Here is a 14,746-nt window from a genome sequence, read left to right on the forward strand (position 1 = left end):
GTTTCTCTTTTCAACATGTTCGAAAAGGAGTAGGAAGAAGCAGAGCTTATTTAATCCTACCCCTTTTCTTTACATAACAGTTGCTGAAACTTTTTTTATTCACTTCCTGTTCTCAATTTTTTCACAATAAACTCCATATGTAATCACAATAAAAAAAATAAATAAATAATAGTAAGAATTTAATAATAATAATTGGTGAAGAAAGTCATATTTCATATGATGAGATAAGTAAGATTACTTTAAGAATGAATGAATGAATGGATGAAATAAATTGAAAATGTTTGTCATGGTTCTTCTTCTTTGTACTTTGTAAACACTTTAAGTTTGAAGAGTTTTGGTATCCAATTTACACCAACATTTGCAGTATTGCCCATACCCATTATAGGAGTTGTGATGGTGGAACTAACTAGGGTTGCAGGCACTAGGACCCTGGGCATGAGAGTGGTGCAGACCATGAACAATGAAGAGGCTGAGTAGTGGTGGGACCAGCACAGGAGCAACATCTGAGCCCCAAACCACCACCCCCTCCTTCTCGGCCACATTTGAGCCTCACACCCCCCTCTCATCCCCTGGACATACACACTCAGACTCACAGCTGAGTGGGAGTGGAATTTATGCGTCTTGTACAGATTGTGCAGGCTTCTCTGTGTTTGTGAATGACTGGGTCGGACTGTGTGTGAGTGTGTGTGTGTGTGTGTGTGTGTGAGTATGTTTGTGTGGGGTTATTGAAGTGGGTCGTACAGGACAACTGGAGGAGCGAAAGCCAAACCTAGCAGAGGAGAGATGATCCAAGCTTGCACACCTCAGCACCCAGCATGATGCTTTCTCTACATCCGCCTCCAGTTCAAGCACAAAGCATCTCAAGGAACAACAGGATGGGAGGCGACTGAGGCAGCTTCTGCATACCATCACTCCACTCCGCCAGCTGTCCATCATGCAAGGCTTGGGGCTTTTTCAAGGACCTGCGAGGGATTTTTAGATATTTTTAGTTTTTTTTTTTACAGTGTTATATCCTTGCCCCTTCCAGTCGATACCTGTGTGCTTCAGGTTCGAGCAGACTTCAGAGGACCAGCGGTGTGGGGAGAATGCAGGACCATGGAGGAGAGAGACAGGTCGCCGGCAGGTGAGAGCAAATACTCAGAAAGGATCCTCAAAGGTGAAGTTAATGCAGTCCTTATGTGCTTAAAGGCTAAATATTATTGCATGTGCACTTGCAGGCAGTGAAAACAATCATGTTGTTTTGTCCTGTTTTGCACAATACATAGACTTTTATTTGTGCTCTACAAGCGTTTCGTAGTTAGATAAACAGCAAAATGGACACGTTACTGAATAAATATTATTATTATAAATAACTCTTGTTTACGAGTTGATTTTTACCCACATAAAAGAGTATTGCCTTATATGTTCATAAAACACTCTAATTCTGATGAGAGACCATTAAAACTTCTTAACAATGGTTTACAAAGCATATAAAAATAAAAAAAATCACAGTCTCATATGGCTTATTTATATATATTTTAATCTTACACTTGATTATGCAAATAGTGCAAGTGCGTGTAGATAGAGAAATAAGTCTGTGCCATATAAAAATAACAGGTTGTTCGCCAACATGTCACCATCTGGGAGGAAACAGCTGTTTAATCTAAAATAATAATGAGCCATGTCAATCAAAATCACAGACAGCTGGGGTGTACAATAATAATCAGCAATTATCTCACTGCCTAATTTTCTCACTGCCTATTTTAACACCTAAAACAGGGGTGTCGAATTGTTTTTCCACTGAGAACAGTAAACTGAAAAGTCTAAGCATGCACCCTAACCCTTTATTATTTTACATTTTCTAAATCAGTACAATAAGGTATATATCTTTGCCTGTGTGTCATCTTTGTGTTGCAAGCAATAGCATTTCAGCTTTTTCTTGTTAAATTAAAGCTGCTCTTTTTTCTACTTTTTTTAATGTTTTTTTTCTTGTAATAGTATTTCTCCAATGTGCGTCAGGACACAAATGACCCCCGGGCCACAATTTGAAGACCCCTGACCTTTGCAATGTATTTATTTTTTTAATTTTGAATGTAATACAATTTGAATTAAAAAAAAATATATATAGGTAAAATTTGCTAGAGAGGGAATGAAAATGTAAAATATTTATTTTTATTTTTAATTAAATCACAAAAATCATCGTCCCAAAAATGATAATGATAAAACAATTTAATAAATTAAATAATAATATTATTAGTAATACATTTTAGCAAATACTTTTTGAAATGCATTTCATTATCATTTTTAGTTTGTTTTTCTTTGATCAAAACTGAGTAGAGTGGTATAATGGCAAGTGAAGAGTAAAAATACAAGCAAAATGTAAGTATTTTGGTATGCATATTTTCAAAATATTTTTTTAATGAATGACTCATCTTAAGTGTAATGAAGTATTACTTTTAAGAAATATTTACAGCCATTTTTGGGCAACCTTTTTTGACATTTCATTTATCTGACACTGTATCTTGACCCACTTCAGGGCCTAAATTAGGCAATTGTATTTTACGGAAAATGTTTTTTTTTAATCATTCCTTAAAAAAAGCTAACATTTAAACAAATATTTTTTAAAATAACTTTTTATATGCATTATTTATCTGACACTGTATCTCTGACCCAGCTAAACACCTGAGGACCTAAAATAAGCAAATTAATTTTTTCCTAAATATTTTTTATATTTACTTTTTAAAAAGTTATATTTTACAGTAATTTTGGGAAATCTAAAATTTAAAAAAATTAATTCTTTATAATATTTTCATCCTATAAAATCATGTAAAAAAAAAAATTCTACATCATATATCTGACACTGTATCTTGACCCACCTCAAATAAGCAAATGAATTTTCTGACAAATATTTTATCATTGACTTTTTAAAATAATATTTTTTGCAGTAATGTTGGGGAAGCCAACATTTTTAAAACTCCTTTTTTTTTATATAAATAAAATGTATTTTCTACATTATTTATCTGACACTAAATCTCTGTTTGAGCTTAGGGGTCTCCAAAGAATCAAATACTTCTTGAAAAAATTGTTTTTTCATTTCCTATTCATCACATTATTTATTTTATTATTTTGATTAGAATGTGTTTTTCACAGCAGTATATTTAAAGGTTTTTATTGACAACTTTCAAAATGCTGTAATGCAGGGGTGTCAAAATCATTTTCATTGAGGGCCACATCGCATTATACCATGAATTGATTAACGTGGACCCGGACTTAAACAAGTTGAAAAACTTATTCGGGTGTTACCATTTAGTGTTCAATTGTACGGAATATGTAATGTACTGTGCAATCTACTAATAAAAGTTTAAATCAATCAATCAATCAATCAATCAATCGCAGTAATGGCTGCTTTCAGAGGGCCACTTTTTTATATTAATTTACATTATGCATGCAAGTAATAATAACCTGTGATAAATCATGTTTAATCAAAATGCTTTTGATTATTAGATTTTTTTTTATGTATAACTTGCTTTAAAATCATAAGTAAAGGTGACAAACAGACATTTAACTATGTGTTTTTATCTCACAAAAATATTTTTGCAATACACTGTATAATAATATAGTTGGCAGGCTCAGATAATATTAAAGTTTAAAATATGCATTTTTTTTCTTTCAAAATTGAAAGAACGAATGCATTTAGTATAAAAAATAAATCAAAATAAGTATTTTATTGAAACCCATTTTTTCCAGGCTTTCGCGGGCCACATATTATGATGCGGCGGGCCAGAACTGGCCCCCGGGCCTTGAGTTTGACACCTGTGCTGTAATGTATTGCACCGAGTTGGTTTGCCTTGATGTGGAGGTTGAAATGTCGCTCCTGACAGTTGCTTCATTAGCCGAGCTCCCCCGTCCCCCCACCACCGCTGCCGCCACCTCGCCCCCCCTTTCAGACCCAATTTCCCCAGCTCTTATATGAACCCCCCAACCCCCTACCATTGACATCAAAGCATGCGGCTCAAAAAGGGAGGGATGCTTTGCTCTCATTGGATTCCCCAACAAATTGCACACACACACACACACTCTCTCTCACATCAAACCTCCATGTTGGAACTTGAAGCTGCTGGATAATCATGGTGGAGGTGCATTGTGTTCCCCGGGCGTCTTATTGCTGTGAAATATCACCGCTTAAAAATGACATAACTATGCTGCTGATTATGATTGGTGTTTATAGTAGTCAGATGCGCTGCGGTCTAATTGCTGCTACTAATGAAACTTGATTAATTAAGTTTCCGGTAATTTTTGCTTTAATATTCTCAGTTTTTAGTTTTATTTTGCCCTCATTTGGCCTCATTTGTAGTCACTAGCCTTGGTTTTCCCATTTCCGTAGTGTTTTTTTGTTTTTTTTCTTTTTAAAGGGATGCAGAAAAAATGATGGACAACACAGAAGGTAGACACATCAGGGACAGGATACACTTTAGGGAGGTGATTTGTGTAATTTTGTTGTCCTATTTGCTGGTGTAGACAGCTAAGCTGTCAGGAGCAGTGATTTGTTTTCATTCAGTCCACATAAAAAGCAGCTGACAGACAGACAAAGCACACACTAATGCGGTTAAACACAACTGCCTTAGAACAAACCCTCCGTCTGACTGATTTACTCTAATGTCTGTAATTTGGAGGTGTTCTTCATATTGTGTCATGTCAAGTATCAAATGAGAGGAAGTTAACCATCAGCAAAAGAGGCAAGCTGGGAAATCTGTTTACGCACCTCCACTCCGCCTCTGCCATTATTCCCATTTTTATTTTCAGGAACAGCGCACAGAGAGAGAGAATCGGCTGCTCTATAAAAAGGGTAAACAGTGTAAAGCTGCTGACTCTGATCCCCTGACCCACTTTAGATACACTGATGTTCTTGCTGAATATTAAAACTCATTTGTTGCACATAAAAGTGTGCAGTGTCATCAGTAATGTCCCAGTTTTTAGGTTTTTAACTTATTTTATTTTTTTAAAAAGACAAAAAAAAAACCACATTTATTTTTGTCCCATATTTTTCAACCATTATAAATAAGCAAAGGTGGTGAAATAGTGTATTGTACAATATCCTGCCTTAGTGCTGAAATCAAGGGCTTTTAGCAAGACCACACTGCTTTGTGTGTCTGTAGCTTTAATGCAAATGAGCTCTGTTTGTCCACACCTCTCTCTGACGTTCCCAAAAGGCACTATTTGTATCTACTTTTTACATAAACACCGCAATTCTGCACTTGTCCAACATAATACAGTCGTGGTCAAAAGTTTACATACACTTGTAAAGAACATAATGTCATGGCTGTCTTGAGTTTCCAATAATTTCTTCAACTCTTATTTTTTGTGATAGAGTGAATGAAGCACATACTTGTTGGTCACAAAAAACATTCATGAAGTTTGGTTCTTTTATGAATTTATTATGGTTCTACTGAAAATGTGACCAAATCTGCTGGGTCAAAAGTATACATACAGCAATGTTAATATTTGGTTACATGTCCCTTGGCAAGTTTCACTGCAATAAGATGCTTTTGGTAGCCATCCACAAGCTTCTGCTTGAATTTTTGACCACTCTTCTTGACAAAAGTGGTGCAGTTCAGCTAAATTTGTTGTTTTTCTGACATGGACTTGTTTCTTCAGCATTGTCCACACGTTTAAGTCAGGACTTTGGGGAGGCCATTCTAAAACCTTAATTTTAGCCTGATTTAGCCATTCCTTTACCACTTTTGACGTGTTTTTGGGGTCATTGTCCTGTTGGAACACCCAACTGCGCCCAAGACCCAACCTCCGGGCTGATGATTTTAGGTTGTCCTGAAGAATTTGGAGGTAATCCTCCTTTTTCATTGTCCCATTTACTCTGTGTAAAGCACCAGTTCCATTGGCAGCAAAACAGGCCCAGAGCATAATACTACCACCACCATGCTTGACGGTAGGAAAGGTGTTCCTGGGATTAAAGGCCTCACCTTTTCTCCTCCAAACATATTGCTGGGTATTGTGGCCAAACAGCTCAATTTTTGTTTCATCTGACATCACATGGTCAAAGATAAGAGCTTCTGGAGGAAAGTTCTGTGGTCAGATGAAACAAAAATGTAGCTGTTTGGCTACAACACCCGGCAATATGTAAACTTTTGACCACGACTGTATATGCCACATATCACAAAGAACAACATAACATTAAGGAGTGGGACAGGAGGACACACACATTAGCAGCGCCAGCATTTCTATGTTAGTTAAATTGCTAACATTATCAAGGACTTTTGTGAAGTTTGGAAAAAAAATAAATTCTGCCATTTAAGTATGAAAGTTATAAAAAACAAGATCAAAAATTTTAAAACTTGCTCACATTAAAATTTTTCACAGCCATCCTTGTCTCTGTTGTGTCCTTGAGCAAGACACTTCACCCTTGCTCCTGATGGGTTGTGGTTAGTTATGGCCTTGCATGGCAGCTCCCGCCATCAGTGTGTGAATGTGTGTGTGAATGGGTGAATGTGGAAATAGTGTCAAAGCGCTTTGAGTACCTTGAAGGTAGAAGAGCGCTATACAAGTATAACCCATTTACCATACAACCCAGGGGTGTCAAATGTACGGCCCTTCAAACAGGTTTTTTCCAGCTCGCGGGATGAGTTTGCTAAGTATAAAAATGAGCCAACATTTTTGAATGAAAGAAACCGCTGTTCTAAATGTGTCCACTGGATGTCGCAATAGCAATTCTTTGTATCTTTGTAGATGGTGGTATGTAAAAAAATAAAGCACATGATGCTCGTGCACCAGTCGAGGAAAATGAGCAAACTACATAAATAACATCCTGTAATTTGATTTTGATATTATCTTTTTATCTTGATAGATTGAACATTAACATCAATGACTGGACTGATGAACATTATCACATAGTTTGTTCAGAAATTATAAATAACGACAAATACAAGCAGAATACTATTAACAGCAACATGTAAGTGTAAAAAAAAACCCAACAACATCATGATTTGTAAATTTTCAGAATGTGCTTGTTCTATTTTTAAACAAAGAAAACAATCTGAAGTTGTCTTTATTTTTAAGTTATCGTGCCGTGATTTTACCAGTCCGGCCCACTTGAGAGTAGATTTTTCTCCATGTGGCCCCCCATCTAAAATGAGTTCGACACCCCTGATATAATTTACTTTTCACAATTACTAAGTTTATATAATAAACATTTTGTTATTACTGACATTTAAAATAATACTTTTCGATAATATTTAGCAACAATGATTCATTATTTTCTACATTATTTATCTGACATGGTAACCCTGACCCAGCTCAGGGTCTACATATGATCAAACACTCCTTGAAATTTATTTATTTATTTCATTTTATTGTAATATTTATTTTATTATTGTTATTAGAATTTGCGTTTTGCCGAAGTTTTTTGTAGGTTAGCTGAAGCTTAATTGCCATTGTCATTAAGCCCAAATAAAATGATTGGCGTTTAGGGCGACCACTCACCCTGCTTTGTCAACACGTACGCACAGGGAGTGCATGCACACATACAAAAACAGTCCAAGAGAAGCAACCAACAATTTGCAGTGATAGATTATGCATTCAATGACAACTAACGCTAACTATCTAAATCACTGTTATTAGCCAGAAACACCCAAAGCTAAGGCGCGTGTTACGTAGTATTATGTCCTAGATGCTGTGAGAGGGCGGGATATACTGCCTTAAATACTTTGTAAAGTTAGTGCCCTCTTGGCATCTGTGAAAATGTTGCAAACAGTGCCTTAAATATGAAAAAAATATAGCCGTAAAAGTTCAATAATAAGGTTGCATAAATCAAATTACAAACGTCGGAGAAATGCAAAATGCAATATGGTTCTTGTTGAACCTGTTCACCTTCAAGCATCCAACATTTTGGAACAAGCATGAGGTGATAGTAGAAAGGTATAACAAAATAAAATGTATATGTGCATAGGAGGAAGTTATGTGCAAGTTTCACTTTTGCATCTCACTGAATAGAATAGAATAGAATAGAATAGAATGGACTTTATTGTCATTATATTTGCATATAACGAGATTAAGGACTCCAATTTAAGGTGCGGTAGTGGCAACAAATATGGGATAAAAATAAATAACACAAGAAGTAATAAAGATAAAACTAATAATTGAAGTAAATAGACTACTATCCAATAAAAATAATAAGAAATCCTGTACAATATTCCAAACAATATACAAAATACTGTACAATATACAGAAGAAGACAAGAGTACCGGAGTGACAACAATCACTCGAAGGGAAATATTGCACAGTAAGGTACTAGGGAAGGATATTGTATAGGGGTGAATTATTTATTATAAGTTAGAGACTGCACATAACTGTGGTGCTTTCAAGAACCCTCGATTAAAGTTAGAAACACAGGTGTCAGTAATTGTTAAAGACAGGGGGAGACTTAACTCCTAGGACAGAGGTGTCAAACTTAAGGCCGGGGGCCAGATCTGGGCCAGACACGTCATTTAATGTGGCCCGCGAAAGCCTGGGAGTAATGTGGATACTTCATCTTTCTTACTAAATGTTTTCATTGTTTCCATTTTGACAGAAAAAAAATTATGTAACACAGGACATTTCATATGTTTTAAACTTTGATATATTATCTTCTCATGGAACAAATATTCAATTGTTATTGGTGTGAATCTTTGGACACCTCGCCATTCGATTCCGATTCTTGGGGTGAGGATTTAGTTGATAATTCATATTCGATTCAACACAATTCTCGATTCAAACTGGTTCATTTACTGTTAATATCTGCTTACTTAAAGTTGGGGGACGGCGTGGCGCGGTTTGGAGAGTGGCTGTGCCAGCAACCTGAGGGTTCCTGGTTCAATCCCCACCTTCTACCAACCTAGTCACGTCCGTTGTGTCCTTGAGCAAATTCACCCTTGCTCCTGATGGGTCGTGGTTAGGACTTTGCATGGCAGCTCCCGCCATCAGTGTGTGAATGTGTGTGTGAATGGGTGATTGTGGAAATAGTGTCAAAGCGCTTTGAGTACCTTGAAGGTAGAAAAGCGCTATACAAGTATAACCCATTTACCATTTTTGCAATGTATTATTTGGTGTAATAATAATAACACCTTAGCAAAACAGCTTACAGGTTACAAAACCTGTTTTTGGTTGCTGACGTACGGTATGACATACACGAGCACCAAGTACAAACCCCGTTTCCATATGAGTTGGGAAATTGTGTTAGATGTAAATATAAACGGAATACAATGATTTGCAAATCCTTTTCAACCCATTTTCATTTTAATGCAGTACAAAGACAAGATATTTGATGTTCAAACTCATAAACTTTATTTTTCTTTTGCAAATAATAATTAACTTAGAATTTCATGGCTGCAACTCGTGCCAAAGTAGTTGGGAAAGGGCATGTTCACCACTGTGTTACATGGCCTTTCCTTTTAACAACACTCAGTAAACGTTTGGGAACTGAGGAGACACATTTTTTAAGCTTCTCAGGTGGAATTCTTTCCCATTCTTGCTTGATCAATCAATCAATCAATCAATGTTTATTTATATAGCCCTAAATCACAAGTGTCTCAAAGTACAGCTTAAGTTGTTCAACAGTCCGGGGGTCTCCGTTGTGGTATTTTAGGCTTCATAATGCGCCACACATTTTCAATGGGAGACAGGTCTGGACTACAGGCAGGCCAGTCTAGTACCCGCACTCTTTTACTATGAAGCCACGTTGATGTAACACGTGGCTTGGCATTGTCTTGCTGAAATAAGCAGGGGCGTCCATGGTAACGTTGCTTGGATGGCAATATATGTTGCTCCAAAACCTGTATGTACCTTTCAGCATTAATGGCGCCTTCACAGATGTGTAAGTTACCCATGTCTTGGGCACTAATGCACCCCCATACCATCACAGATGCTGGTTTTTCAACTTTGCGCCTATAACATTCCGGATGGTTCTTTTCCTCTTTGGTCCGGAGGACACGACGTCCACAGTTTCCAAAAACAATTTGAAATGTGGACTCGTCAGGCCACAGAACACTTTTCCACTTTGTATCAGTCCATCTTAGATGAGCTCAGGCCCAGCGAAGCCGACTGCGTTTCTGGGTGTTGTTGATAAATGGTTTTCGCCTTGCATAGGAGAGTTTTAACTTGCACTTACAGATGTAGCGACCAACTGTAGTTACTGACAGTGGGTTTCTGAAGTGTTCCTGAGCCCATGTGGTGATATCCTTTACACACTGATGTCGCTTGTTGATGCAGTACAGCCTAAGGGATCGAAGGTCACGGGCTTAGCTGCTTACGTGCAGTGATTTCTCCAGATTCTCTGAACCCTCTGATGATATTATGGACCGTAGATGGTGAAATCCCTAAATTCCTTGCAATAGCTGGTTGAGAAAGGTTTTTCTTAAACTGTTCAACAATTTGCTCACGCATTTGTTGACAAAGTGGTGACCCTCGCCCCATCCTTGTTTTTGAATGACTGAGCATTACATGGAATCTACTTTTATACCCAATCATGGCACCCACCTGTTCCCAATTTGCCTGTTCACTTGTGGGATGTTCCAAATAAGTGTTTGATGAGCATTCCTCAACTTTATCAGTAATTATTGCCACCTTTCCCAACTTCTTTGTCACGTGTTGCTGGCATCAAATTCTAAAGTTACTGAGTATTTGCAAAAAAAAAAAAAGTTTATCAGTTTGAACATCAAATATGTTGTCTTTGTAGCATATTCAACTGAATATGGGTTGAAAATTATTTGCAAATCATTGTATTCCATTTATATTTACATCTAACACAATTTCCCAACTCATATGGAAACGGGGTTTGTAAGTAAAATGTTTTTTTTAAATAATTGGTCAAAAATAAATAAATTGATTTTTGAAAATTATTAATCAATTTACAATCGCGATGAATAAGAATCGCGATTCATATGTGAATTCTTTAGCACCCGTAATTATTACATACCGTGTTATAGTTTGTAAAAATAAAAATAAATACTTAAATATCTGCTTGTCACCTTGACTTAAGATTTCAAAGCAAGTTATCCATCAATTCGGCCCGGCCGACCTGTCTGACAAGCCTGTAAATGTGTTGGTCATATATGATGTCTTTTTGTTATTTTTGTTCGTGATGTGTAATGTCTATTGTTTAAATGTACAGCAGTGAAAATGAATTTCCCCAACCGGGACCAATAAATCTAAATCTAAATCTAAAATGTGTTACTGTACGTACACAAATCAAATAATCAAATGCATAGGCAATTGTGCAATAATATAATGAGGCGATTATACTTTTATATTCTTACATTCACAGAGGGCAGCCATGACTGCGATGTGGCCCTCGATGAAAACAAGTTCGACACCCCTGCCCAAGGAGATGCAATAATAACAATGATAATATAATCATAATAATATTGATGTATTATTTTTGGGATTATCATCAAAAAACTATAATAACTGAATCAGCTAATCTCTACTTTACTCTCTTCAATTTGACATATTTATAATTATTTTTAAGTAAATAATGATGAATTACATGATTATTTAAATTCATATCATTGCCATTTTTTCCGCACTCTTTAAAAAACAAACAAACTATGTTTTAAATTAAACAAACAAAAAATACCCATACATATTAAAGATGGGACATAAATATTGGAGTAACATTTTGACAGCAACCTCACGCAAGGTTAGCATATTCGCTAAGGGAAATTTGATGGATGGATGGCATAGCTTTATTTGAAATTAGTGGGCGTATAAACGGTACTGATTCAGCTAGCGGCATTTCAGATGCAACATCATGTCCATGAAAACCCGGTAAATCAATTATTTCCAAAGTGGAGCAACAAGTAGCAACAAGTAGCGGTTGATGGATTTTTCCCATATTAATTAAAGTACCACTGATAGTCACACACACACAAGGTGTGGTGAAATTACCCTCTGCATTTGACTCATCCCCTTGTTCCACCCCCTGGGAGGTGAGGGGAATCATTTTGGTGATTTAACCCCCAATTCCAACCCTAGATGCTGAGTGCCAAGAAGGGAGGTAATGACTTCCATTTTTATAGTCTTTGGTATGACTCGGCCGGGGTTTGAACGCATGACCTACCAATTTGGTGCTCATAAACAGACTCTATATTACGATTCAAACAACCTTGAAAAAAATCTACTTTGGAAACTCCGTGTGATGTAGCGCAGTGTAACATCACTGCAAGATACAACCACAAAAAGTACTTACCCCAATCTCACAGCTTTTTCTTGGCTCACTTTTATGCTTAGATTGCCAGCAAAAATTTGGGTTAGGAACCTCCCAAACCAGCAGTCGGCGTGGCAAATACCACGCCGGGGGGAGACGGGGGGGTTATTAATGTTGCTGAAAACGATGGAAAGCGCCACTCTCTGGTGAAAGTTGGAATTTCCACAAAAAACAAGTTAAGATATGCAACACAACCCAACCCATCCATCTATCCATCCATTTTCTACCGCTTGTCCCTGCTGGGGGCGCGGGGGTTGCTGGAGCCTATATCTGCTGCGTTCGGGTGGAAGGCGGGGTACACCCTGGACAAGTCGCCACCTCATCGCAGGGCCAACACAGATAGACAGACAACATTCACACTCACATTCAAACACTAGGGCCAATTTAGTGTTGCCAATCAAACTAGCCCCAGGTGCATGTCTTAACACAACCCAATTTGTCACGTTTCATGTGTCAGGTAAACCGTGACGAATGGGGCCCATATGAATCCCCTTCCTACTGTATGGTGTTTGACTCGCTAGCATTAGTCGGTAACTTCCATCCCATCCATTTTCTACCGCTTATTTCCTTCGGGGTCGCGGGGGGCGCTGGAGCCTATCTCAGCTACAATCGGGCGGAAGGCAGGGTACACCCTGGACAAGTCGCCACCTCATCGCAGGGCCAACACAGATAGACTGACAACATTCACACTCACATTCAAACACTAGGGCCAATTTATTGTTGCCAATCAAACTAGCCCCAGGTGCATGTCTTAACACAACCCAATTTGTTACGTTTCATGTGTCAGGTAAACCGTGACGAATGGGGCTCATATGAATCCCCTTCCTACTGTATGGTGTTTGACTCGCTAGCATTAGTCGGTAACTTTGTTTTTCCAAACATGGTAAGGAAGAAAATGAGTGTCGAGTAGAAGAAGCTGATGGTATTCATTGAATTAAAGAAATAAATCACCAAAAACATGACTGAGGTGTGCCGTGGAAATGTAGCCGACTTAGCGAAGCAGTTGGGGCTTTATTCTGTAGTTTGCGCTTAAAAAGTGTTTTTCTACACACTTGCAGTTACGCACGTTTCTCTTATTCATATTCACCAGCCTGCGGACACGCCCACCCCGAGTAAATTAAGGAAAAGTGCTTGAATCGGGGGTCATTACAAATGAGGTGGACTTTGCCATGGCACCTTTTTTTTAGTTGAGTGAAAGCTAAAAAAGTTAGTTTTTCTTACTCAAAAGCATGGTATGTAAACCCCCCCCCCCCCCCCCCCTCCCAAGATGGCGCCGGTGTAGTGGCTGCTGGTTGCAGGAGCTCTGTGCTCTTGTGTGTCCTCCTTTGTGTTCTTCATACTTCCCTCTGCTTTTCATGTGTTTTTCGCATATCGGTGGCACTTTCATGACTTCCGCTTTCATGACTTTGGCCTTGTCGGTGCTATTTTCAATCAATCAATCAATCAATCAATCAATCAATCAATCAATGTTTATTTATACAGCCCTAAATCACAAGTGTCTCAAAGGGCTGCACAAGCCACAACGACATCCTCAGTTCAGATCCCACTTAAGGGCAAGGAAAAACTCACAACCCAGTGGGATGTCCATGTGAATGACTATGAGGAACCTTGGAGAGGACCACAGATGTGGGTGACCCCCCCACTCTAGGGGAGACCGGATGCAATGGACGTCGAGTGGGGCTAGCATAATATTGTGAAAGTCCAGTCCATAGTAGATCTAACATAATAGTGAGAGTCCAGTCCGAAGTGGGGCCAGCAGGAGACCATCCCGAGCGGAGACGGGTCAGCAGCGCAGAGATGTCACCAACTGATGCACAGGCGAGCGGTCCACCCCGGGTCCCGACTCTGGCCACCGGACCTGTGCCCCCCCCCCCCCCCCTCCACCTCCCTCCACAAGGGAGAGGGGGCAGAGCAGAAAAGAAAAGAAACGGCAGATCAACTGGTCTAAAAAGGGGGTCTATTTAAAGGCTAGAGCAGGGGTCACCAACGTGGTGCCAGATGAGTAGCCCGCTGGCCTGTTCTAAAAATAGCTCAAATAGCAGCACTTACCAGTGAGCTGCCTCTATTTTTTAAATTGTATTTATTTACTAGCAAGCTGGTCTCACTTTGCCCGACATTTTAATTCTAAGAGAGACAAAACTCAAATAGAATTTGAAAATCCAAGAAAATATTTTAAAGACTTGGTCTTCACTTGTTTAAATAATTTCATTAATGTTTTTACTTTGCTTCTTATAACTTTCAGAAAGACAATTTTAGAGAAAAAAATACAACTTTAAAAATAATTTTAGGATTTTTAAACACATATACCTTTTTACCTTTTAAATTCCTTCCTCTTCTTTCCTGACAATTTAAATCAATGTTCAAGTACATTTTTTTTTTTATTGTAAAGAATAATACATAAATTGTAATTTAATTCTTCATTTTAGCTTCTGTTTTGTCGACGAAGAATTGTTGTGAAATATTTCTTCAAACTTATTATGATTAAAATTCAAAAAAATTATTCTGGCATATCTA

General features: G+C 37.9%; 1 protein-coding gene across 1 annotated transcript in view; it reads left to right on the top strand.

Annotated features, from left to right (window-relative positions):
- The first annotated feature begins 594 nt into the window (after nt 1-594).
- Nucleotides 595-14,746, top strand: part of sbk1 (SH3 domain binding kinase 1) — a 28,722-nt gene continuing 14,570 nt past the window's right edge. Inside the window, exon 1 of the mRNA XM_062054889.1 lies at nt 595-1,123. Coding sequence (XP_061910873.1) covers nt 1,086-1,123 — 38 coding nt within the window. The 5' untranslated portion in view covers nt 595-1,085. The remainder of the gene's footprint in view (nt 1,124-14,746) is intronic.

This window comes from Entelurus aequoreus, linkage group LG08 (assembly GCF_033978785.1).
Source record: "Entelurus aequoreus isolate RoL-2023_Sb linkage group LG08, RoL_Eaeq_v1.1, whole genome shotgun sequence".
NCBI classification, from domain to species: Eukaryota; Metazoa; Chordata; class Actinopteri; order Syngnathiformes; family Syngnathidae; genus Entelurus; species Entelurus aequoreus.